The sequence below is a fragment of the Hyposmocoma kahamanoa genome, unplaced genomic scaffold, assembly GCF_003589595.1.
Source record: "Hyposmocoma kahamanoa isolate Upper Pololo Valley unplaced genomic scaffold, ASM358959v1 78, whole genome shotgun sequence".
NCBI classification, from domain to species: Eukaryota; Metazoa; Arthropoda; class Insecta; order Lepidoptera; family Cosmopterigidae; genus Hyposmocoma; species Hyposmocoma kahamanoa.
The window spans coordinates 17496361-17523898 of record NW_020653945.1 but is presented as its reverse complement, the minus strand read 5'-3'; the positions used below and the strand labels follow the sequence as shown (position 1 = coordinate 17523898).

The window sequence follows — 27538 nt, the reverse complement described above, 5'->3', positions numbered from 1 at the left end:
AGTTCTAACTTGTAATTACTTTAGCTTAAACATATTGTTTGAGTTGTGTTATGAAATGGAATAGGTAATAGCTGATTTCTTTCTCGCCATTTAAGTCGGGTCCTCACAAGTTTCCGTATTGTAACCCCGTAAAATAAAAATATGTAACTATATACGAGTATACTACGTGTTGCTCTTGTGACAATTGCATGAAATAACTCCATTTATCATTGAGAACTTTCAACTACTCTTCGTATAGGTAAACAACTACTAAATACGTAGAAATATATATTATTTTTTTAAGATCCTATCAAGCGAAGGGACAAAACAAGTCGTGTCTGGTTAACATAACAGTTGCAGTGCCATTCAGAGCTTTAACTTTAAATCATAAAGATCTGAGGGGCACTGCCAGTGCGTCCATCACCATGAGACATAAGTAGACAAGTATCATGTGCCTGTAATTTCACCAAGACCCTTACTGTTCAAAACGGGAACGCAATAATGCTCATATTACTACTTGGCGGCAGAAATAGGTGAGCTCCTCAGGTTTATGGTAAACTCTAGTGCTTAACACACGGATGTTTCAAAGTTCAAAGTTGTGTATTCTAATGACTGTATAAAATAAATTTTGTTATTAAGAAGTTATTATCGAAATGAGTCAAATATTTCCCAAACATCTGGTTCTCTTTTTTATAAAACTAATAACTTTTATCTAAACATACTGTTTGGTAGAATTTATACATAATTAACAGTATTGTGTGTACACGTAATGCCATCTATGCACAACGTTTAATATTACTTGCTTCTAGAGTTTAATAGATGGTTCGCCCTATGACTATTCTCTTAGCACAGATATATTACTTTTAAAATACTATTAATTTATTTTTAAAAGGCAATAAGGCATAAAATTATAGGCTATCAATTTTTAGCATTCCAGTTTGTTTATCATTTCCAAAAATGTGCCTAATTAGAAAATTAAAATGTTCTGCTCTGTGTTACTATTTATTAGTTACCAATGAACTAGTAGAAATATGTATTAAAATAAAACATTTTATTGGAATTACTCTACAGCTCATCCATTCTACAAACAAACATCTGTAATTTTTTTTAGTTCTAAATAAAACTTACCTCGTTAATTACCAAAGTTACGAACTACTATGATATGATATAGTTGTGTTTTTAGAAATAATGTTGGTATCCCCGCCGGGTGTGTGCGACAGACGGATTGTGTAGCTGTAAATTACTTTAATTTCAATTGTAAACAATGTATAATATAAATAATATAACGTTATTATAATTAGACTGATATAATCTCTTTGCCAATGTCACAAACTACGAGTTTTTTTACGTATTTCGCTTTGATGTGAGGTTCTCGTGCTTTGTCTTCGTGTGTGACAATATACTCAAAATGGCGCATCAACTTGCACCGTCTGTGAATTGTTCACTGGACGACATTGACCTCAGCGCGTTAAAGGTAAGCTAAACAACTAATCGAATTCATAAACACCACAGTCTTTTACATTTAAGTACCTAATGTCCTTTACCTTTTATCAAAAACAGTCCCACTGACAGGGCAATGATCCTACACTTGCAGGGCGTGATTCATAATAAAGTTACAGTAAAAAGGATTTTATTCGTCTTTTTCTCTGTGATTGCAACGAATTTCGTTCTTTCAGGACCCGGCGGGTATATTTGAACTCATTGAAGTTGTTGGAAATGGCACTTATGGTCAAGTGTACAAGGTTTGTTATTGCTTACTTATTATCTACTTCCATACTAATAGGAGACTGTGCTTGCTACATATCATCGTTCGCATATTATACATAATCCTAAAATAGTTAGAATCTCGTTCAGAAGAGAAACGTAGAAACCTAATTTAAAATTCGAAAGTTTAATTATGATTTTGTGTGAAAGAATCTATATTGATAGGATAATTATTCATTATGTATACTTGCCTGCAAATTAGAGCTCCTTTACAGTGATCAATGAACTCTTTGTACACTTTGTGGCTTGCCTACCTACTTGTATGTAGATATGCAGTATTTTAGTAGAAACAAAGTCTTAGTAGGTAACTATGATGGGTTTCATTGAGTATTACAATTAGAGAGCAGGCTAAATGTCAATGAACTTAATTGATATCTGTCTGCCTACAACAAAAGTGAAGTGATCTAATAATGTTGCACAATGAACACTGAAATTAAATCTAGTACGTTGCATGCTTAAATCTATACTGTCAACAAAAAAAGTCAGCTTTTGGATAATGGAGTTTAAGGTTTATGAAAATAAATGTAAATTTGAAAAAAGTGAGATTTTTAAATAGTGACAGTATTGTTTTGAATGTGTAATATGTTCTGGAAGTTGAAGTAGATCTCCAATGGATAGGAAGTTGTAATATACTTTTATATATTATTGTCTGATAACTAAGTAGCTATTATTATTTTACTTAGTCATGTTAACTTTAGTAATCTTCAAACAGAGTGGCTTATAATTTCCAAATTGTAGGGCCGGCACACCAAAACAGGGCAACTTGCTGCCATCAAAGTTATGGATGTCACACAGGATGAAGAGGAAGAGATAAAGCTTGAAATTAATGTGTTGAAAAAGTATTCCAACCATCGTAACATTGCCACTTATTATGGAGCCTTCATCAAGAAGAGTCCTCCTGGAAAAGATGATCAACTTTGGCTGGTTATGGAGTACTGTGGAGCTGGTGAGCATATTGATTGATAATTTTGTTACACAAAGATCTTATTTTTGTAAAAAAATAATAGTAACTAAGGATGTTTGTGCATGTCATATCTTTTTTCTATTGAAGTTCTTCAGAATGTTTTCTTTCTCAGCTGCAGCTGAAACATCTAATTGGTATATATGACCATTGTTGAGCAAATATACATTCCTAGACATTATGTAGATTTTATTACACTTATTATGCTAAAGTCACGGAAATTTCCTGCTGTTAATAATTTTAAAAAGAAATCTAACTGCATACTTATTTACAATTCAAGGTCCACTTAACTGATGGAGATTAAGTTATAGTTGCCATGTTTTAAGAAGGTTATGTACTTTCTAAGCTATGCTACTTTAATGCTACATTTGAAAAGTAAATACTAATATGGACATAAGCATGTGGTATTATACTGGGAGATGTTTTGCACACTTGGTCACAGAGGCAAGAAACTGTGCACTGTGAAGATTTCGACACCAGCTGTTAGCACTAGGCCATCAAAAATTGCAATTTTTCACCATAGCCTAAAAAAGAGCTTTGAAAACATTATGTACAGTAATTTTTTTACTACAAGTTATTTATCATAGATCATAAAACAAATGTATGATTATTACTTTTTGTATTATTTTCTTAATTTTGAATTTAATTAGCGGAATAATTTTGCATTAAGAATGCAAAGTCGACAAAATTCGAATTAGCATAGTGTTAATTTCTGGTATCGATTCGGTAGCTTGCTTTCTTTTAATTTGCCTACTAGAGTAACCACTAGATCTGCCATCCACTAATTAAAACGCGGCGAAGTGAAAAATGGACAAATAACCATTTTAAATAGCAAAAAATAGTGCACAAAATTCTTTTTTAAAAACAGTTAAAATTAGTTAACGTGTTTGACTTATCGGAACTTACCCTAACGATGCATAGCTGAAATATCATTAAACAATTTCAATATTCTGAAACTGGGTTATGGTTTTTTAAGATATCTCAAAAAAATATTTTGTCATTTAGCCACATTTTAGTTAACGGACAGCAGAGATGTCCTTCTAGATTTTTCCGCGCTTTCCATGTCCTTACTTACTTTGTTGTTTTGATGCTTCTTTTATTTTGACTTTGAGTAGTATGTTGCAACCTTTCAGAACTGGTTTTAGAAATGAAGGCTTTGAAAAAGACTGTTGTCATGTCTGAGTGAATCTCTTTAGTTAAAGCATCTAAGATCAGCCAATCTAGGCACCATGTTACCGTGCCTAGCTGTTACTGACGTGCACCAAGAGAAGACTCTGTCTATACACCCACATTTTCCATTTAATTCATAGTTTTAAAATTAATTTACTCAGATCTAATAACAAACACTTAATATTTTACAGGCTCTGTGACTGACTTGGTGAAGTCTACCAAGGGGCAATCTCTGAAAGAAGAATGGATATCATACATCTGCAGGGAAATTCTTCGTGGTCTCAGCTATTTGCACTCAAACAAAGTAATACACAGAGATATTAAAGGACAAAATGTTTTGTTGACTGACAATGCTGAAGTAAAGCTTGGTAAGCATTGATTCATTCAATGTCTAATTGTGCATCTCATTTTAGGTAATTCGTTTTTAGGTAAAAAAAATATCAAAAACTAATTATTACTTATTCATAATACGATTGACTTTCATTCTCCTGATACATAATTGTGTTCTCAGGCTCAGGCATTATTATTTAAATAACTTGATAACAGTGACTCATACTTGATAGTACTGTTATGACTCTTCATTTATATAGAATTTTTGTAACTTCCTTGTGACAGAACCCAACAAATTTTAGTACTCAGAGTACATTTTGAGGGCTCTTAGGAAGGCATATCAAGCGTTTAAAATTGATTTTGCTTGATTCGATGACTCGCATTACTGTTGTTTTGTCACTTACGTAATTTGTTTTAAGAACTCGTTGTTCGTTAACTTTGTACTCTGAGTTCTACTTAAATGTTTCGTATTTGCAGTGGATTTTGGTGTATCTGCTCAATTGGACAGAACAATTGGAAGGAGAAACACCTTTATTGGTACCCCCTACTGGATGGCGCCTGAAGTGATTGCGTGCGATGAGAACCCCGATGCTACCTACGATAATCGCTCTGACCTTTGGTCTCTCGGTATCACTGCACTTGAGATGGCAGAGAGTCAACCACCTCTGTGTGATCTGCATCCTATGAGAGCTCTATTCCTTATTCCACGGTAATAATAATAATTTATCACCAATTGACATTGGCATGCGACATATCCGATGATTAGTAATACTGAAGCTTTTTATTGCAGAAATCCACCTCCCCGTTTAAAGTCAAAGAAATGGGCCAAAAAGTTTCACGGCTTTATTGAAACTGTTCTTGTTAAGGATTACCATCAACGACCTTACACTGAACAATTATTAAAACATCCATTCATAAGGTACGCCATTTATACTCGTAAATAGTAATTGTATAATCACGTAGCACTATTATTGTACTAATTATGTGGAGCATTACAGTTACAAAGGTCATTGGAACTTGGCTGAAACTTATGTTCAGAGCCTTAAAAACTGTATATTTAATTTAGTCGAGACTTCTCATTTTATTTTAACATTCATTATTAGTCTCTAGTCGTTCCCTCACATCTGAAGTTCGTGGTCAGCTTCTGAAGTGGGTGATCTACCTCCATCTGTTTCTATCAGGCACATCCCTTCGTTATTACAATAACAAACAAATACCAAATTATCTACAAAAAGCAAGGGACAGTTTTCCCTTAGTAGCAGCAGAGCTTCTTGTAAAAGAGTTCATCCAGGTAAGTACTGCTCAAAAGCTTTAAATGGCACTGCAACTGTCATGAACAGGCGTGTCGCTTACCACCAGGCCCACGACATGTTCGTCCCGTCACTTGGAATCACAAAAAAATATGTAATGGCTATTTCTTATGGAAGCAATATAAGCCATAAATATTCTTTAATACAGGGATCAACCTACAGAAAGGCAGGTGCGAATACAGCTGAAGGATCATATAGATAGGTGTAAGAAGAGAAAGCAGGATAACTCTGTGCGCGAGGAGTACAAGTACTCTGGATCAGAGGGCGAAGAGGAGGAAAATGCGGTGGCAGGGGAACCTTCCTCCATCGTACACAACGCGCCGCATCAAGGCGGAGATACTCTGCGGCGCAACTTCCAGCAGATACAGGAGGGCAGGTAAGACTTACAATTCCATACTTAAACATATGGAAAGCTACAGAAACTTATTGATACTAACAAGTCGAAAAAAATAAGGTTTTCAACTCTCATGAAAGATATCTCAAATATTTACGTTCCAAATAAAAATTTACTATTTTCTACTTGTCATTTTTAAATTTGGGGTTATATGACCCAAAAACAGTGAGGTAATGACCTAAACTATTTTCATAAACAAACAGTGATGGCACCAGTAAAATTGCATTCTATATTGCAAAATGTATTTACTCTCTTATTGTGAGCTGTTATTTGTACCCACTACACCATACTCAAATTTCTAAATTTCCTTTAAAAGCCTTCTGAAATATCCTAATATTTTTAATACAAATTTATTAATATTTACACATGCATACATTGTATGAAAACATGACATACCTATATAAAATGTTCATGAATAAAAAAACATGAAATTGGTTAATGTTTTTTATCCATGATCATTTTGGAATTTATGGAGTATATTAAAAAGCTCATATAATAGATCAGGTATTTTAGTGGTTTTATGTTGTCACAGGATAGCCTAACTTACACCGACAAGAGCCTAACTCTGAAATCAATTTGTCTATCATACAGAAAATAATTTACAATAAATGCAACCTGGTTCTAACTAAACTTCGCATATTTCCTAAAACTATCAAAATAAATAATTCAGAAAAGATCAGGAATCATTTTAATATTATTTATTGATCACTCTTCGTACATGACTACCAATAATTTGACACACAACACTACTAACAATCTACATATTTTCAAAGGAGGCACCACGTCATATAAACTAAGGACTATACACTGGCAGAATAGAACTAGTAATTAGAAATTTGTTACCTAACTTTAACCGCGTGTTATGTCCTCAATACTTGGTTTAATGTTTTTTGTTAAACAATTTAACGCCTTATTAACTGTGCCGTTGTGTACTAAATGTTACGTGTCGATTAACCTAGACCAGCCCCCGAAGCGCCGCAGCCGCAGCCGCCGCCGAAACGCAACAGCAAGCGCGAGGAGAGGGAGGAAATTCCAGGTGACTTGACTAAACACGTAACTCGTCAACTAGTCTATTCCAAACAGAGCAGAATAATCACAAAGGAAATTATAACACTTTCGATGACTAATGAATGTATCAATTAAATATGACGGCTTATTTTTAACCGATTCTAAGAAACGGAGGAGTTTCTCAAGTCGATGGGTTTTTTGTGTAAATTACGCGTTTACTCCTACATTGTAAACCGATTTCGATGATTCTCTTTTTTTTTTGTTGTTGGAAAGGGTACCTCTGTAGAGGTCTCGTCAAATTTGGAGAAAATATTCCGTTTATAAATGGTGGCAAATTATTGATGAATCCAGTTTGTTCAAATTCACCCACTTGCCGTTAATCGATTTCAATGAAACTTGGCAAATAGATGTCATTTCACAAACTGTTGAGGTCAGTTTTTTTTATAAGAAAGTTATTATTTTTACGCATATTTTTCATTATTATTTTTTTAATACTACATGAGGGGACAAACAGAACTGTTAATTTGTCACATATTATTCATAAATGCCAAGTTTACCTAAAAAACGAATACTGCTAGTTATAGCGTTACATTTTAAAGGTTATATCTTGAAGTTACCACTTTTGAATATGTGTTCGTGAGAGACCTATGTGAGTTGCCCTTTGAAGCAAAAGTAAAGAAGACCTATTGATATCAAATTCACAGTTTGTCGCAATAACTATTGGAATTTAAACTATTCGCGTGTATTTCTCATTTCTAATGTTTCCGGCTCTCTATAGTTTTCCCGGGACCGGTACAGGGTTATTTGTAAAATGCTAAGAACCTGATAGGAGTATATTACTAACAGCATAACCAACCTCGGAATTAGTAGAGACACAGCTGCAGAGCCTTGAACACCACCGCGGAGTTGCTAGCTTATCGGTATTCTAGAGGCTATATCACGGATAGTGCGATGGAATTACATAATTTGATTCCGTCTTCCCCTTCCCATCATCGGGAGAATAGACTTGGGCTGGGGTTCCACCCCTGTGTTGTGGATATTCCCTAAATTCGCACGAAGCGTTTCGCTTCCACATTTGTATGGCGAGCGGCTGGGGAGTGGAATTCCCTGCCTGCAGACTTGTTCCCTGAACGCTATAACTAGGACCTTTTCAAGGCGAGAGAGAATATGCATTATTTAAGAGTGCATGCTACATCCTCGACCTCATCGTCACTTTCCATCAGGTGAGATGGAGGTCAAATGCGCACTTATTTTTTACAAAAAAATAATAATAATAATAACATTTGCTCCATGACTTTTGCTCGAATAACTCGTCATATTTTACTTTCGTACAAAAATAAAAATATTTAATTAAACCGCTCTAAACTCGCTCTGTGCGGTAACAAAAGCAAGCACTAGCGTAAATAATGGGGGATGTCGGGGAGGACGCTTACACGTTTGAACTTACTACCAAATGTAGATCTAAAAAGCGTCAGATAGTGCAACAAATATAATATTTTTGGTAAATTTGTTACGTTTTGTAAATACTCATGGACTAAAAGTTATTGTTTATGATATTAGTAATATAGTCCTACGAGGTTATTAGTATTTTACAAATAACCCTAAGTTACCATGAGAGAGCTCGAGACGTTGTTTGATATCAATTTTAGATCTAAAAAATTTTATTTTATTTCTATTACCTGTTTTTGTTTGCTAGCAGCCTTGTATATATACCACTGTTTCATTTAAATATTCAAAGGTACAATAGCGATGCGCGACTTTGAATGTTACTAAAACTAATCATTCGAATGATTAACAATACCGAATGCGAATGCCATTCGGTGGGGTGCACGAGTCGAATGATTATTATATCGGAACACCTCATTCATCATGTCCATACCAAAATATCCCTGTCCCCGTCACATTTACAGTATTTACCATTATGTCAGAGAGGGCTAGGTGATCACGAGCAGAAATGCTCTAGGAAATCTATGGATTAGTACTACTAATTAGTAATGAATGATCATTCAAATCATTCGAATACAAAAATTAGTAGGTTACTAATTTGACATCCGAATGACAGGATTAGCGATTACTAACGAGTCGAATATCGAAATCATTCATAATCGCGCATCGCTAAGGTACAATAATCATTATTATAATTAACATGAAGAATAAAGATATTGAGATACAATCAGTTACATAAAATAAACAATGAATGGACTGTAAGATTGCGTCTGAGACATTTTAGTTATCCAGATGTTCGATGTTAATATTATTGGATCTATTTCTAGGAATCATTTATATTCTTTGTTTGGAATAGACTCACGGTAGCCTTTCGAACAATGCGTCAGTAACGTTTATTATTTAAAACTATAGGAATTACAAATTTACACGCAGAATGAGCCTAAGAGAAATTCTATTAATACAAGCAAGTTTTTCTGGGAGAACCCCAATGAAAGCTAAAAAAACGGCTGTTTCAAATATTTTGGTTGAGTGGATGGCTGTGGAACATCTGTTTTTTTAAAGCCAAATTTTTGTAACGTAGAAAGCTGACGCGTCGCTCTAAAGTCTACCAATCTGTTAATAATATTTGTGTGGTTTTTTCTTAACCTGTGACGTTGAAAAAACAGAGCCTGGGCCGCCAGCGAGGCCTTCCATTCCGCAAAGACTGATCGTTGTGCCCGACCCGCAGGCACAGCCGCCTAATAGATATAGGTAATTACCTTAATACTTACGCCCTGCACTCATTCGGTCTACACAAACTGACACTGTTCAAAGTATCATACAAAATAAACCTGCAGTGCTTCGAATATCGAACTTAGTGTACTATTTCGTGCTAATTAATTCACAAGTAATTGAAAACAATGCCTCATATTATCAACAAAGACACCTACAAAATCCAGTATTACCTGTTTTTTATTTTCTACATTTGTGACGTCATAGAACTAGTTCTTTACAACCAGTGTGTTAATTATTGAGTTAATATTTTCCCATGCTCTCTAAAATTTCTATGCGAGTTTTTTTAGAACGCATACAGATGATTGATAAAAGATGAAGGACTTTCCGTGAACTGTTGGCTAATATTTTAGCCATAAAATGTTATATTTGATCTCTCCGAGAAATATGTCTATGTGCCCACCAACCACACAAATTGCCTGGTCTCAAACTAGGGAATTCCCTGTACAATGAGTACCAGAGCAACGGAATTATGGGGTACTTTCCAGAGCACCCAGACCAGAACCAATTTAGAGAAATTAATTTCCCAAATTGGTCCTACAGGGAGTTGAACCCGGGATCTCCGCACTCAGCGTCCACAATGTAAAACATTAGGCTACCGAGGTCGTCAAATATGTGGATAGAATATTGATATAATCTGGTATTGCATACGCAGGCCTCTTCCGCCGACGCCAAAGTCTTCGGGCTCGTCGAACAGTTCAGGCTCGAACAATGGCACGCCACCTGCCAGCGGCCCACAACCTCCGCAACGGGGCTCCCACCACATTTTCAAACCAATGGTATGTACTAATCCATTTTCAGTTTTGTTATTAGTGTTCTACTATCCAAATAAAATAATATTTTAGACTTAACAATTTTCACATATCATTTGAATTTAATATCGGGACTTTATCGTGTATAATTAATTAAAATAAATATGAAATAATTATATAATAAAAATCAAATAACTTTTATTTACCTCTGATGTGTTGCAACGTCTAAGGTCTCGAAGAGACTCACTGAGTCCCACAATATTTAAGTCCTGATATTAAATTCAAAAAATATGTAGACATTCTTTTATATCTTCATGTAATGTAGTATACATTGTCTAAATTAAAGTACGTTTAAAAGTTGAATCAAAAATTTTTGTTCTTTTGCCCATTCAGATAATTACGATGCTGACTGTACCCCAAAGTTTCTTAGTCGATGTTGACCATTCCACGAACATTTCTAACGTACTTTAGTATGCTAATTTACGATGCTCGATTACTTAGAGTCTAGTAATGGTATAGGCACACAAGCTGCATTCCAACTGCATTGCAATTGTTAAACTGCAGTTGGTTGCAGTCAACGCAACTGCTAGTGCAGTCTGCTTACAATTGTGATGCAATCAGCATAATTGCACTGCAGCTGCAACAGTTCTATGACTTTCTAGAATAGTGGCCAGTCTTAAAAGCACCTAATTCATCAGGAAGATGGAAAAAACTAAGACGTGTCTGCCGCGCAAAATCGACTTACCGTAGACAATCGCTACGCTTTCATATGATTATTTTGACCAATGAAAAGCTCGGTGTCTCATTGTCAATAAAATTTAAGTAATTTCTGAACAAATCTCAGTAATAAATATAGCAGAAGGAAACTATTTTTAATTGGGCCACTATTCTTTGAAAGCTGTGAGTTGCTGAATGCAGCTCATATGACTACGCAATTGTATTTAAAAATAATTCGCACTTCATAAAATCTTTTATTTTATAAGCACTACAGTTGACTTTTTGTTTATTAAGACCACATATATTTGATTTGCTTTTTTGTTTGTTTCCATGTAACGCTGTTGTTTTCTTTGCGCACCGTCAGCTTCCACCGCGGAGGCCCGAGGTTGGTTTTCGTATTTTTACATTGCTATTTATTTCATTATTTACATAGTAGTGTAGTCTCATTGTTGTATGTATATATTTGTTGGTAATTATAACAGCATTATTTTTATGGACAACTTTTCTAAACCAGCTGTTAGCCCTTTAAGCGCCTATTGGAATCAATTTAGGAAAACAAAATTAATTTAACTGGTTCTGGCTTGGTTGTTCTGGGAAGTCTCCCTCGAGTCAATTTCGTTACTTTGTTGTTTAAAATACCTTGGTTTTTCCTAATTTGAAACCATGTAATTGGTTTCTTCGTAAACAAAACAAATTTATTTGCATGCCAGTAGTGTTATGAAACACTGACAAGTGACAAACTTACCACTGGACCCAGAAATGGTTCCTTCGCAGTTATCGGAAGAAATAAATTTAGGAACAATTTAAACATTACTATATTAGTTTATTGTCGCCTTACTTTCTCAAACTCGTATCTTAAAGCACAAAGTTTCTGAAATGCAAAAAATGGATTGTATATACAAATTTTGCAGGCAAATTTCACATCACATTTCCTTCATATTTACACACTAGCTTTTACCTATTCTTAAAGTAAGCCAAATTAACACCTTTGATAAGAAATTTAAAATAGATATAAAGTTTTCCCGTCTCCTGAATAACCACTGTTTATAAGATACGAGCTTGAGAAAGTAAGGCATCGTTGTGCATTTTGTAGGACTTGGATAAGCTGGCGGCGCAACTCAACGAGCTCGGTGTGGTGTCAGGTAACGAGCCACCGAATCGACCACCGCGTGCGCCTACCAACGGACAAGGTTTGTCAATGTACCCATAGACATTTTTTTTGTCCGTTTCATTCAAAAATAGGCAATCTATGACTAAAGACCATACTGATTGACTTCACTACTTGATTGAGTTTATCGTCTTTAGTAAATCTGGTAAATAACATTTTTTCGCAAACTAAGCGAAAGACTTGACTCTTTTGGCAAACTTGCCGTGCTTAACTAACGTAATCAACATTTTTAGCGGAATGGAGTTATTAACGTATCTGGAATCAGCGAAACGAGATCTAAAACCCACAATAAACGATTTTTTTAATATCTTATTAAGTTTTCAGTTTTATTGTTATACCCTCTGGACGGGGACCTAAGCAGGCCCGAATAAGTCTCTTGAAGGAGAAATACCCCACGGCATCACTCATTCCGCTGTCGAAACACCTACCTCCTGGGCTTGATCTACCTTGGCAAACTTGAAAGTCCCTAAATAGGCTACGGATCCAAGTCGGCTGAAGCAGAGAGAGAAGAGCGCATGTCTATGTGGTCTCTCTCCAGACAATGGTACATCTTTTGTCCTGCCCTGCGTGTCCCTACACCTGCACACGCGGGGATCTGTACAACGCCCCTGATAATGCTACCTCAGTCGCTGAGTACTGGTCGTCACAAATATACACGTCAGAGTCGACACGCCAAGAAGAAGTTTTATTGTTAAGCAAAATCAGTGTAATTGACATTTTTCAAAGAAAAAAATACGAGGTGTGTATATCGCGAAAGTTACAAAATGCAAAATATGCTTTAGTTAATACAGAGGGTAGAATCGGACATTAAAGTTTAATAACGTGTTCTTAGGTTCTCGCGATTGTTACACATAGGAAATGAAACTGTTTTTCCGGATTTAAATCGCATATATTTGTTTTTTCAAACAAACCGACGTTCCGGGCCCTTTACAGGTCCCATGGTCACGGTTGACTGAGGTGGTACAGTCTTCAACCAGTTATGTCTAATATTGATGCAAACAACCTTATTTTTTCACTATAGTTACAATAGTTATTAATTAAATACCTTATTTTTAATTTTACAAAGAAAACATTCCAATTTACGCTACATTAAGTTTTACAAATTATTTTATTGCATGAATTTTTATTAAGTTCAATTTATTATCAATTAAATAGAAATTAGAATAAATTACAACATATTAATTAGTACTGCAGTCTTATGTATGTTTAAAATTTTTCATTAGAGTAAATACTGGATCCCAAACTGGTGGTACGGAGAAACCATCTTCCCTGTTGAAATTAGGATGTTTTTTAATTTCAATGGCCTCTCGCAGCATCCTGGGTAGATAAGGACCTGGGGTTTGTCAAACTTCATTGAATGTGTAGGTTTATCTATGACATGCTCGCAGACTGCAACATTGTTTACGCGACGTCGATTTGTTTGAAAAAACAAATATACGCGATTTAAATCCGGAAAAACAGTTTCATTTCTTTTCTGAAATTAAGTTTAAATTTTTAAAAACGAGAGTTTCGTGTAGCGACTGCGATGTTTTAGTAGCAATAGAGGTCCTTGTGAAAGAGTTCGTCTAGGGAAAGTACTGCCACCTTACCTATTTCTCCCGGCAAGCAGTGATGTAGACAGTGCTGGTGAAATTACAGGCACATGGGACTTATCGACTCAGGGTATCGGACGCAGTGGCTGAGGTCTTTGTGATTTAAAGCTCTGAGTGACACTGCAAGTGTTAAGAACTGGCGTGTCGCTTTCCACCAAACACACACTTTTTCGTCCCGTCACGTAGTATTATAAAAAAAAATGTTTTCAACGTGCGTTTTATCCACATTTTGCCTTGCACACAGACAAAGTGTTTCAGTATTCAGACATCGTATTGTAACAATAAGTTACCATAGTAATCGTTACTAACAAAGGTCCAGGAAATAAAAGAAGAATCGGACAAACCGGAGCAAACATATCCGCAGTGGTACTGAGACCAGTACACTGCCGTTCTTATCATAATCATAACTAACGCATTTGCATTTTGGTAACTTTCGAGCTATTGGCACCTAAAGTTTTATTGCCACAAAAAAATAAAAAAATAATTACGCAATTGCTTAACAATAAAACTGAAAATAAATAAGATATAATTAATAATACAAAGATCGAACACTCAGAAAAAAATCCTTCGATCCGGTCGGATTCGAACCGACGTCTTCTTGCATACCGTGCCAGACGCTATACCAACTAAACCACGGAACGAACCAACGGACCTCACGAATTTTTCTATGTGCTTGCGTCGTGTCTTTATACTTGGTTTTTCAACGACTTTTTAGTCGTAGCGCCATCTATGAGAAATCTTTGACAGATTTATCACCCAGTTAATACCTTTGCAGCTACCAGTTCTGGCGAAAGATGTCGCTATTCACTGTATTAATTAAATTTTTATTGAATTGATATTCCATTATTTTTTGTGAAATTACTCCACTAGTTTGTTATAATTATTAATACAAAGATCGAACACTCAGAAAAAATTCCTTAAATGTACTGTAAAGGTACTAACTGGGTGATAAATCTCTCAAAGATTTCTCATAGATGGCGCTACGACTAAAAAGTCGTTGAAAAACCAAGTACAAAGACACGACGCAAGCACATGGAAAAATTCGTGAGGTCCGTTGGTTCGTTCCGTGGCTTAGTTGGTATAGCGTCTGCCATGGTATGCAAGAAGACGTCGGTTCGAATCCGACCGGATCGAAGAAATTATTTCTGAGTGTTTTTTCTGAGTGTTCGATCTTTTTATTAATAATTATAACAAACTAGTGGAGTAATTTCACAAAAAATAATTGAATATCAATTCAATAAAAATTTAATTAATACAGTGAATAGCGACATCTCTCGCCAGGACTGGTAGCTGTAAAGGTACTAACTGGGTGATAAATCTGTCAAAGATTTCTCATAGATGGCGCTACGACTAAAAAGTCGTTGAAAAACCAAGTACAAAGACACGACGCAAGCACATAGAAAAATTCGTGAGGTCCGTTGGTTCGTTCCGTGGCTTAGTTGGTATAGCGTCTGGCACGGTATGCAAGAAGACGTCGGTTCGAATCCGACCGGATCGAAGGAATTTTTTCTGAGTGTTCGATCTTTGTATTACTAATTATAACAAACTAGTGGAGTAATTTCACAAAAAATAATTGGATATCAATTCAATAAAAATTTAATTAATAAATAAGATATTCAAAAACAGATTAGAGCGTTGAAGATCTCGTTTCGCTGATATGTTATTATATGAGATATTAGTAGCAGTAGATGTCTTTGTGAAAAGTTCGTCCGGGGAAGTACTGCCACCTTACCTATTTCTGCCGCCAGGCAGTATAATAAATAAAATGTCTCAGGATGACGGGCGCAGCAGCAGTGTCCATAAGATCTTTGCGTTTTAAAGCTCTGAATGGCACCGCAACTGTTATGAATAGGCGTATCGCTTACCACCAGGCGCACGTCTTGTTCGTCTCGTCACTTAAGTATTATAAAAAAAATCCGTTTCGCTGAAAATGTTGATTGCGTTTGTTATGATAAAGAGGGCAATATACACTCAGTAACAGATATGAATAGGGGGCGAAACATAGAAATCTAAATATGCCTATTTAATTAGATTTCTGTGGGGCGAAGTAACAGAAAAAAGAAGGTTTGTAGGTTAGGCATGTGTGATATTTTATTGTTATTGTATAGGGCCGCCTGTAGAACGCAACCCGCCAGAGCCGACATTCGAGGATTCTGAAAGTGACTCCGACGCCGAAGAAAGCGGAGGCCGCGTGCGCAACGACGGCACACTGCTCGCCAGCGATCCGCCCAAGCCGCTGTAAGTTATTCCATTCTGTGTTCTATTTGAGATTTTGCTGTTACTACAGGTCACTCTGTTTGATGTGAAACGCGACTTGGGTCGTCTAGGTCTAGCCTTTAATTGCTGATTTTATGAATGAATATCATACACAGTGTAACCATGAAAATCGTAATTCTGTGTTCTACTCAGGTACTGAACAAGGTAACTGTTTTAGGCTTTTCAGTGTGTGCAAAATTGCACACAAGTGCGTGATTATAAAGTACAAAATACCGGTAATAGGTATAGATTATTATTATAAGCCAATAATATTATTCGTTTCCAGAATCCTATCTAATCAAATGCGTTTCCCCAATTATATTATTTGCTTTTATGATATTTGTTTAAAATCCTATTTATTTGTATCCTGTTCCGGTCCCGTTGTTTTTGTTTCGGCTTGTCAGTCCCGAGTTCTGCTACAGGCCGGGGCTGAGCGCCGTCAGCGAAGATGGTGCTGGTAGCGGGGGAGGAGGGGGGGCACCCACGCGTCCCTTGCCCCCGACACCTGATGACGACGACGCGCACCCTGATCGCACGCTCGTAATGAAACGGGTAAGTCTCCCTGTAGTTCACAGCGCTTTGTGTTAACTTATGTGTCCATTTGTTCAGATTTTATAGGGCGCCTCTCAGTTTCATTCGATGATTGATGACATTGACATCAAGCATAATAAGTATCATCAGTCATACAGCGATTTTATTGCAAAAATGCGTAGTCACCAGTTCACCTATAAAAAATACAATAAATTTTTGTCTTTTCTACTTCCTACATGGTTTAGTAGTGATAAATGGTATTGTCACTATTTGTTAGCGTAGTCTACCTACGGCTCTTATTTCTTTAGTTTCATTACTTTCACGCCAATGTAAGATAAGTGAGCAATCTTCCTTTTTTAAAATCTTGTGTTCCATTTATTTATGTTCACTTTTTGTATTGGACATGTGAAAAACACCAGAAAGATAATGGCGAACATGATAAACGGCAGTCCGATGTCGATGAAGCGGTGCTGCTCAAAGATTGGGATTTCGCAAGATTCTTTCCCTCTAGAAGCACTGAAGCCAAGGAGGGCGCGAAAGAAAAGGTGCAACCGGCCAAGGAAGCCGAACAAAAGCGGGCGCAACTACAAAGACAGTCGCGGATCGAAATGGAAGATGCGTGGGCCAAGTACAAAGCCATTGCAACTCCGCCTTCTCGCCACAAGCAACTATTTCAGAAGCCCAGCGAAAAGACCACGCAGGAGAAGCTGTCCGATATATTGAAATTTAAAAAGGAACAAGACTCAGAGCTGAATTCTCCAAATCGGTTCTTTAGAGGGTTTAGAAGAGAAAACTCTGATCTTTTTCCACTGCCAAGCACCAGACACTCAGCTATATATTTTCCTAAGCACGAAAACTCGGCCGGAGCAAGTAAACAGATGAGGTCCAGCGGCATATTCCGGAAGAATCAGCCCGTTCCCTCTGGCGAGCCTGTATTGACAGATTTCATTAAAATGAATGACAGTTTGAAAATGTCCGCACAGGGCGAAGTGAAAAAGACTGACAAAAAAGTAGGTGACAAAAGAACACCCATGAGTAATCCCATAGATGCATTAAAAAACGTCGCTGCGCTAATTAGGCAAGATAGCGAGAAAAGCAACGGCCCGAGCCGGCAGAGCAGCCTGAATAGTGACTCACCTGCCACCAGCATCTGCTTTACGAGTAGCACATCGTTTGAGAAAGCCGGTACCCCAGATATCACTGCCAACACGCTAGAAAACAAAAATCCGTCTAACAACGAATCCGAACCAAACTGCATGATGAAACCTCGCAGAGAAAAGACTGAATCCGATATAGTATTTCGAAGAAACTCACATTATAACCGACACACAGAGCTCATGGCAAGTAATGGGCAGGAAGCGGTACTCGCACAGGATCAGGTAAATGCAGCTCAGGATAGTTTATTAACATGTTTTACTTACAGTTTGGTATGGGTTGGAACTTAACTGAACTAACGATTAATGGTGATGCTTTTATTTGACAAGTTATGTAGTTGGTTTTGGTTCTTGTGGTGTGCCCGGTGTGATGGTTGATGAGATGCTCTTTCTGTGTATCTAATAATTTATTCGATTCAGTTTGAACCCTATATTAAAAGTATGTAAGTATCTATTATATACCATGTTGCCCCTTTTATATGATATTTAATTACTTTATTTTAGTTCGGTACTGCTCACACGTCTTACCAATTGGCGTGAGGTTTCAAATTGCCTGTAATTTACTAGATTTTATTGTTATGCAATGATATGCTGAATGATAGTATGATTTGGGGAATTTGACTTATTTAGACCGAAAATAAACAATATTTTCACAGCTTTTTATTTCTAACATTATACATGAATGCAAATAGTAACAAAAGAACTAATAAATAAAATTATCTGCGCGATTACCGTCTTCCTGCCAACGAGTCTTCGATCCAGTAACATCAATGGAATGTTGCGCCATGAACACCGACCATTAACATTTGAGAATGAACGCCTAACGAAACATCACGAGCCTGGACGGAAAGATCCGATTGCGAATGTGTTTACTGCATGATTTGGCTGCCCTGTTTGTGTTTGTCCAACTGTTGCTGTAATCGAAACCATTAATATTGCTAAAGGCTGCTATACGCTCCTATTCACATGAAGTGACACATCTTTGTCGTGCAATTCTATAATACATTTTGAAGTGTTTTATTTTCTAGCAAAAATAAAAGTTCAATCGTTTCAAGTGCGTAAAGTTCAGGTTATTAAATGAAAATACCTTGACAATATTGTGTCCAAGTTAAAATTGTATATTTATAGTTATTGAAGTTATTATACGTTATTGTGAATCCGTAGGGTCGTTCGAGCGGAGCCAACGAGGGTAGCGGGTCGCGAACAAGCTCTGTACTGCCTGATCTCCTCAGCCAGGCCGGACAGCCTACCACACCGCCTCGTCACGACAAATCGACCAGTGAAGAGGTGAATTACCATTCCGCCTTCCATGCTTTAATTTTACGTAGTTTTATCCAGATTATCGGTAAGCTATATCTGTCAGCACTCTTTACTACCGCACTTGTACGAAATTACCTAAAATGTACAGATTGAAATGTACAATCTTGCAATTATATTAAACACGGTTTCAATATTGGAGCGATACTAAAGCGTGCTAGCTATATAACTTACACCTTATTCTTTGAAATGTTTCTGGCAATTTTAAAGGAAAACTTTTAAAGGAATTCTATAATCAGAATTGACAGTACAGTCTCTTGGCTTAAATGTTTTATCCAAGCCAAGAGACTTTAGTTTGTTCCAAATTGTTACATGTATTACATTACATGCTCCAGTAAATACTGACACGGGTGGCTAAAGTCACGTTACGATTTTTAACACTACATTATTCCATTTTATTCATGGGGGCTGTGTCCGTGACATTCTCACAAAAGCGTGCTTCATATTGATTGTTAATAATGGTTTTATTCAGCAACAGACAATGCCAAGATTGCCATAGATAATTAATAATAAATTATATGTAGAAAGATATTTTGAACTTTGGACACGACTTTTAGACTTATTGCTGTGACAAAACTGCCTTCTACTGTTACCTGCTAGGTACTTTGTCGAATTTTATATACAAATAAAAACCTGCACTACCTGCATAGTTTTGCAACTATACAGACCACTTTGAATAGGCTTAAACATCTATAGTATAATGTTAACACATTCATGGACAATATTTAAATAATATATAAAACAACACTGTTCTTGCCACAACGGCTTACTTGATTTAATAAATGTTCTATGTATATAAATAATTGAATTTAGTCAGTACGTTGTTGATACTTCTCAATGGGAAAGCAGTAGGCGACAACTATATAGAAAGCACTTGGAAATCTCGCTGTAAAGCCCGTAGATGCTTTTTTGAGATCCATATTGTAAAACTAAAATAAAAATATTTCATTTTACGGCAAATGCTGTTACGGGCCATGAAAGGGTCCAAAGGCTTTGCAAAAAAGACACTGAAACGGGAACTTCTGAAAGTTATCCCCAGTAGTCGAAACTTTTATTTGAAGCTAGTAAACAAGACATTTTACACAAAGTTCAACTTGTCTTTGTACATCAGCCTTAAAATGATATGAGTAATAAGTCAATTTTAGCCTTTGTTCTGATTACTCATTTGACAAAAATCACACGACATAATATGAGGTGCACTTTTATTTGTTTTGATTATGCAGTAGTGTATTGAAATAAAATTGATTTTTGACAAATGTGCAAATCTTTTGATAAAATTGACCACTTTATATGCGTAGATATTTATGATTAGGTTAACCGTCAGATGAGATTTTAGCGCTTGGCAGAATATGGCATTGTCTTTCTAGTCGTAATATTTGAAACCCCTGTAGTACAATTATAATTTTAATTAAATTCTGCAAATGATTGTTTTATATGGTCATACAATTCCGTAAGTTTGAAGATTGTTTTACATATCGTTTCCTTCGGCACGAATGGACGTAAAAAAAGTAATTTACATAGTTCGATTTAGAATTTTATGTTTTGTTTTGTCATGTAAATAGTGCATTTTCATCAAAATTGTAATTTTCGCCCGTTGATGTTATAAGCTGAGATTTTAACAGGCAGAGTATTTTTACCTGAACTTCATGTACATAAAGCGGATAATATGACCCAGAATGTTTAAAAACAAAAAGAAAGCATCAAAACAAAGTCGCATTTTTGTTTACAATTATAGAACTTTTCTTTTAAATGCAGTACTTTAGTAAGGTAATTGCTAGTTGCAAAAGTTTGCTTATCGGACTTTTTCCATTTCCATGAGATCCCCTCACCAGATTCTGACTTGGTGACAATGGAACCACTATGAGAGTGTATAACTTCCTCCTTTTTATTTGAAGTCGGTTAAAAATACCGATGTAATCATTCCACTAATTCAGAGGGAGGTTACACACTCGACGGACCAGCGCAAAGTGACGCACTAGAAGCAGAGGATATTAATTGTAATGTAAGCAATGTAAATTTTATACTATTTCAATTGAAATAAGGAAATATAAATTGCAATGCTCTTGAGACCGACCTCGGAGCATCGCGGCACATTTCTCTCTGCGTCTTAGAGTATTGAAATTTATACCTTATTGCTATTCTAATAGCATAAAATATACACTGATAAATGTAATGTCCTCTGCCTTGCCGTCTGTCGGTTTGCGCTGGCACTAAGGGTTACACTTAAGTGCAACGCAGACTGGCATAATACATTTTACCGTCTGTAGCGGACGTCCGCGAAGGACTGTTAGGAGTCTATGTACATTTTGTCCTTGTTTATGTTGATTATTATAAGTTTATGTGACCACACCCTGCCTATTCTGATCTTTGTTTATAAGAGTCAGTGATAAACTTTCAGTTTACAATAATTATCATAATTCTTACGGAATCCTACTCACCATATAAATAATCATAATTAAAATCCCCAATATAATATTAGAAGTCCCTGGATTACATGTGGTGGCTTTAATGTATTAATAATGTGATAATGGTTGTCGCTCATGCAAACTCCCGGAGCCGAGGCTGCGGTTTGCCGGCAGCATTACACTGCGTAAGTACGAAAAGACTGATGCACAAGGAAACGCTTATAGATTGTTGTATGTTGAAAGCCAGACCTGTAACTCACTTCTGTATTTATGCATCTCTTATGCGCTTTCAACTGTACGAACTCTTGGGTCATCGAATGCGAAGACATATTTACCCGAGCTTGTAGGCAATATACGTAGCTTAATAACCGTAACACGAGATCCAATGTCCTGAATTATATAAAGCAATTGTAATCGGTAAGGGGCCTAGTCAATATTCATAAAGATAACAGCAAACTGTTCGGGGCAATTGAGCGTTAACTTTCCAGCTATATGTATTGTATTTGGGTGACAAAATAACACCTCAAAGTTAACATTACTGTAGACAATTTAATAAACGACCTTTTATAATTAGTTTACTTCAGTTGTAATTATTTAGTTTTTATTTTTGTTATTATGTTGGCTGAAAGACATAAAAATTCAGAAACATTATTCACTTTACTAATGATTATGATTTAAAGAGAAAAATAATTTTTATATTAGGATATTTTGACTGTTCAGTTCACACTGCCTGATGTCATTTCCATACATGCCATTGTCGCAAACCATAATACTCTATTCATAGATTCGTAAATAATATTCAGCCACCACCGAGCTAATAACTTTCTGATCACTGAAATGCGAACTAATCTGGGAGGTGGAGTTGACTAACAAAAGACATTAATCACAATTACCGATGCTATTAGCCAAAAGAATTTTATTTGCAATATCTTACTATCAATTTTAAAAGTAGGAAAGGTATAGTTAATCGTTTATGTCTACAAATGTGGCTTTTTAAGCTTTTACAACGATTCCTGACTAATTAGTACGTTTCTCTGTTACAGTACAGGCAAGCCGTGGCCAGTGGCACGCCCCTCTTGCACCACCATCACCCCCCGCCGTCGTCTGCGCAGTCCACCCCGTCCAAGTCGTTCGTGGCGGGCGCTGCCATCGCGCACGGCCTCCAACATTCCCCTTCCAATTCCTCTGTGGGGTCCCAACAACAGTTCCTTCCCTTGCAACAGAAGCAGCGCTCGTTCCTCACGTTCGGTTTCGGAGCTGGGTCGACCGGCAGCGGCACTGGCGGCTCCGGAGGAAACTCTTCTCGCCGTGAGAGTCACGTCAATGTCAACGTGACGCCGACTGGCCACGATCTCTCTTCCGACACTCCTGAAATACGTAAATACAAGAAGAGATTCAACTCGGAGATTTTGTGTGCAGCGTTATGGGGTGAATATCCTATTATTTTGTTTAGCATACAATTTGTATTTTTATTGTTAATTAATAATAATAACACGCACACACTCATAGCACGCACTCGGAAAGCCTGTCGTGAAATCGTGAAATCGCGGGTGCCATGGGCACACACATAAACAACCACTCAAACTCACGAGAGAAATAAATGTTCACCATACAAATATTTGTCCCGGCTCGAAAATCGAACCCGGGACCTCTGCGTGGCAATCCAGCATGGTAACCGTTCGGCCACAGAGGCAGTTAAGAAATTGGAAAAGATAAGGAAGTCTTAATATTTTTTTGCGATTGTTGCAGGAGTCAATCTTCTCATTGGAACGGAAAATGGTTTGATGTTGCTGGACCGCTCTGGCCAGGGCAAGGTGTATCAATTGATCTCACGACGCCGCTTCCAACAAATGGAAGTGTTAGAAGGACAAAACATTCTGGTGACTGTATCCGGAAAGAAGAATCGCGTTCGCGTTTATTACTTGAGCTGGTTGAAGTCTAAAATTCTGCGTACTGACGGACTAAGTGATGTTAGTGATCATTTTATATATTCATTTCTTGATGCAATAGCTTCACACTTGAGGCACAACTCTAATTTTAGTGCTTTAATACAAAGAACGACTTTTACAAGCACACCCTCATTCTGCAGAAATATTTGTATACAATTCTCTAATTCCTTTTAGAAAATTAACATTTTTTTTACCTTTTAGCAAGTCGAAAGGAGGAATGGATGGATCAACGTAGGTGAGCTGCAAGGCGCAGTTCACTTTAGAATCGTGAAATATGAACGCATCAAGTTCCTAGTGATCGCTCTGAAAGATTCCATCGAGATTTACGCGTGGGCACCAAAACCCTATCACAAATTCATGGCCTTCAAGAACTTTGGAGAATTGCAACATAGGTAAGAACTAACAACACCGCAATGACCACCTCAACACCTCATTTATGTTTATTAGTTTATACCTCATTCTGTTGGATACTATAAGTTGTTAATCACTAAAAAATAATTATTTTCCAGGCCTCTACTGGTTGATCTAACTATTGAAGAAGGCATAAGACTGAAAGTAATTTACGGCTCAGCTGACGGCTTCCACGCTGTAGACCTAGACAACGCCACAGTCTACGACATTTATATCCCAAAGCATGTAAGTTCGTTAACTATACTGTAATAATATAATGTGTAATTGTCAAGGGCAATATTATTTAAAAATCGGATTTTTTCCAGATACAGGGGCCTATTGTACCACACTGTATTGTACCGCTTCCAAACTCGAATGGTGTACAGTTACTGTTGTGCTACGATAACGAAGGCGTTTACGTCAACACTTATGGACGAGTTAGCAAAAATATTGTACTCCAGGTAAGTGAACTGTACAAGACAAGAACAACGTAAGTAACTTACTTATTCCGTTAATGTATTTTTTTTTATGGATTAACTTTCTTTCAGTGGGGAGAAATGCCGACGTCTGTCGCATACATTGGCACAGGGCAAATAATGGGTTGGGGCAACAAAGCCATCGAGATCCGTTCTGTCGAATCCGGACATCTCGACGGCGTGTTCATGCACAAGAAAGCACAACGACTCAAGTTCTTATGTGAACGCAACGACAAAGTATTCTTTTCTTCAGCCAAAGGCGGATCCTCTTGTCAGATATACTTCATGACTCTCAACAAGCCAGGCATGGCCAACTGGTAGTGGCAGGGCGTAGCGGTTGCGAGCGCGCACGAACTGTGATGAAGCGACACACAACATCATTATGTATGGTCCTTATTTGTACAAGCCACAAGTTTAGTCATATAGCAAACTACTGGCCATTTCAAATGCAAAGACTTGTGATAGTGACGGATTATTATGTGCTCAAAAGACAATCCACAAATATTATTACATTCGAGTATTCGAGGACCCTCATCTTTTATTACGTGGCATTTTGTACTGAAGATAGTTATGTCAATACAAATGCTAGTAAGGAACGTATATAATTATAAGCAATAACCTCTAGAATAAAATGTTTTGATATTGACAATTATTCGTAAGGTAATATAAATGCTTAGGTTTTATTATTACATATGTTGCAGTTGTTTATTTCTGAAAGAAAATGTATGTCAAATCAAACTATTCATATATGCCATATTATATTGTTTATAACGTTAAGAAATGTGGGTGATGATAAAAAATTATTTGATACAATTATTTTATGTTCATGATAACTGATAACAAAGGACATGCCATCATTGACAGATATTAAAATTATACGACAATTTACAAATGAAACACAATTAGGTATTGTAAATTAATTAATTAATCTTTAGGGATTTTTCACTCTACAAATTGGCAATTAGTCAAGTCACTTTGTATCATATTATCACCAAACAACAATTTTACTAATGGTTAAATCCTTAAATTTGGTACTATTTATTATTTATTTGTTATGTACTATATTTTTTACATGTATAAAGATGTAACTGTGCATATTGAAAATTATATATTTGACGACTTTTTATTTGAAAATACCTTAGCCCAATAAAACACAAAAATACATTTGTATTTTTTTTATTTTTTCTCTTAGATTATATATATGGAACAGATATCACAAGGTTGAAAAGTATTCCCTTGTAATAATGATCTGGAACAAGAAAATTCTTAAGACTATATCATAGTCATCACTGCTGGATACATGAAAACAAATTTCCTCATGCCTTAACCAGCATGAGAAAAAAAGTCTATTTAATCGGTTCTAGTTGCAAAAAAACTAGATTTTGTTGGTCTGCCGTTCAACAGTTAAATAAAATAAACTTATTCCAGTGGCACAATTTCTCGATCTCGAGAATCACAACACCTAGCTTAGATGGAAACTGTGTATTTATCAACTGAAATAGTGGGAGAGAAAATTCTCAGTTCTGTAAAGAAAACTGTCTATTTACTATCAGAACAAATAGGGATAAAAGTACCAGACTTCTGTCTACAGAACTAGTGGGAATAATGGAATTTAATCACTCTCATTGGCAACCAATTGAATGTCTCACTGCCTGGCACATGTCCTCTCTGGAGGGGTATAAGACCACCATGCAAGTCCAATCTGGGTTTGGGAACATATTTTCCAAAGGTTATGCAGGTTTCATAACTTCATTTCCCATCTCTGTTAGTTGGAGGTATTGCTACTAAACATGTACAAACTGAAATTAAAGGCACAGGTCATATGAGATCACAGGGATTAAAATATTTACCTTTGAAGCAGCCTTTCTCTCTCGAGTACGAGCATGTAAGTCTACCATTACTTTAAATACCTTTAATAATAATAATTAATTTCATATGAAGTACTTTATAACTTTTTTTACGCAATGAGTTAGTAAAGTGAATACATAATTTATTTATTTTTTGGACAACTAACAAGACATTTATTAAGTATAACAATGTGGAAACAGAGACTCAGGGTCATATTCTAGAACTCTACTCAATGCTCAATTCATGATTTGAGTATGGTTTAAAGCACTCGAAATCATACTCAAGTCCTTGCCATTAGGGTCGTATTTCAAGTGCTTGTGTTGCCAGTGCAATTTTGACTTGAACTTTGAGTAGAGTTCTAGAGTACAACCCTCAGGGTCGTATTCCAGAACTGTACTCAATGCTCAAGTCAGGATTTGAGCAGATTTGAGTATGATTTCAAGCACTGGAAATACGATCCTAATGGCAAGGATTTGAGTATGATTTCTAGTGCTTTGAATCATACTCAAGTCCTGACTTGAGCATTGAGTAGTTCTAGAATACGACCCTTATTCTGCCACTAAAGGTCAATTTATTGACATGTCATGAGAATAAGCCAGCACTGGACAGGCTCCGTGTTTCCTTCTGTGACATGGGCACTAACATCAGACCTGGTACAGGTGGCTGTATTTCCAAATCTCTTAGATTGTTAACTTTTACTTTAAGATCTGACCGCAATTTATTTATATCTATATCTAGTTGCTTTTGATCTGCCACTAAAAGAGTCTTTGTTGCTTCTAAGTCGTGTTTAATGAGGACAGATCCAACAGTCAACCAACACTTGCGCTGACCCGTTTTTGTGATGTTCCTTAGTGCCTCACGATTTTGATTTCTTCTCTTATCCAGCAGTACGATTTCACGCCTATCGGATAATATCTCTTCTGCTAACTTTTCAGCTGATACTAAATACTTTAAAATTTTAACTTGATCGTCCATTTCTACTGAGCAAATAAAGTAAACTACCACTGTATTTGCTTATTTAATTAAGTATAAAATCTTCTTTCTTCTTATTGGCATTGGCGGTGCTTTTCTTATATTTCGTCCGCTGATACTCAATTATCGTCGTTTCATAGTTATTAGTTTTAATTTTTTTTTTATTAAGGCTTTGGCAAAGCCATCAGCCTAAACTTGAAGTTTAATTATGTTTCTGTAATTATATGGCCGCCACAAAGAGGATAGGCAATTTGAGGCGGCGTGTTTGGATTGACTCGGGATTCCTTAAAACGGGCCGATACGGGTATTTTAGTTCGAGATTCGTATAATTTCGCGTTTTAATCTTCGATTAAGGCACAATAGCACTATCCTATTCC

At 36.4% G+C, this 27538-nt stretch overlaps 2 protein-coding genes across 11 annotated transcripts; one reads left to right on the top strand and one right to left on the bottom strand.

Annotated features, from left to right (window-relative positions):
• Positions 1-1179: 1179 nt before the first annotated feature.
• On the top strand, positions 1180-25477 carry LOC113233364 (serine/threonine-protein kinase mig-15). 10 transcript variants are annotated; one of them, XM_026468485.1, is made up of 22 exons: positions 1180-1453; positions 1656-1721; positions 2482-2689; positions 4066-4242; positions 4682-4913; positions 4995-5123; positions 5663-5890; positions 6868-6944; positions 9529-9613; positions 10290-10413; positions 11468-11488; positions 12197-12293; positions 15972-16101; positions 16524-16671; positions 17070-18029; positions 18969-19091; positions 22750-22954; positions 23276-23496; positions 23677-23867; positions 23985-24111; positions 24198-24326; positions 24414-25477. In XM_026468485.1, exons 1-22 carry the CDS (start codon positions 1388-1390, stop codon positions 24660-24662), a joined length of 3993 nt encoding a protein of 1330 aa, XP_026324270.1. In that variant the 5' UTR covers positions 1180-1387; the 3' UTR covers positions 24663-25477. The 10 variants fall into 10 exon arrangements, with proteins under 10 accessions (XP_026324270.1, XP_026324269.1, XP_026324274.1 ...); XM_026468484.1 differs by having other exon boundaries at positions 24192-24326; XM_026468489.1 differs by having other exon boundaries at positions 16542-16671; positions 24192-24326; positions 24414-25476.
• Positions 25478-26666: 1189 nt separating this feature from the next.
• LOC113233307 (p53 and DNA damage-regulated protein 1) lies at positions 26667-27306 on the bottom strand. Its single transcript, XM_026468394.1, has one exon. The coding sequence runs from the start codon at positions 27162-27164 to the stop codon at positions 26772-26774; it is 393 nt and encodes a 130-aa protein (XP_026324179.1). The 5' UTR covers positions 27165-27306; the 3' UTR covers positions 26667-26771.
• Between the last annotated feature and the right edge of the window lie 232 nt (positions 27307-27538).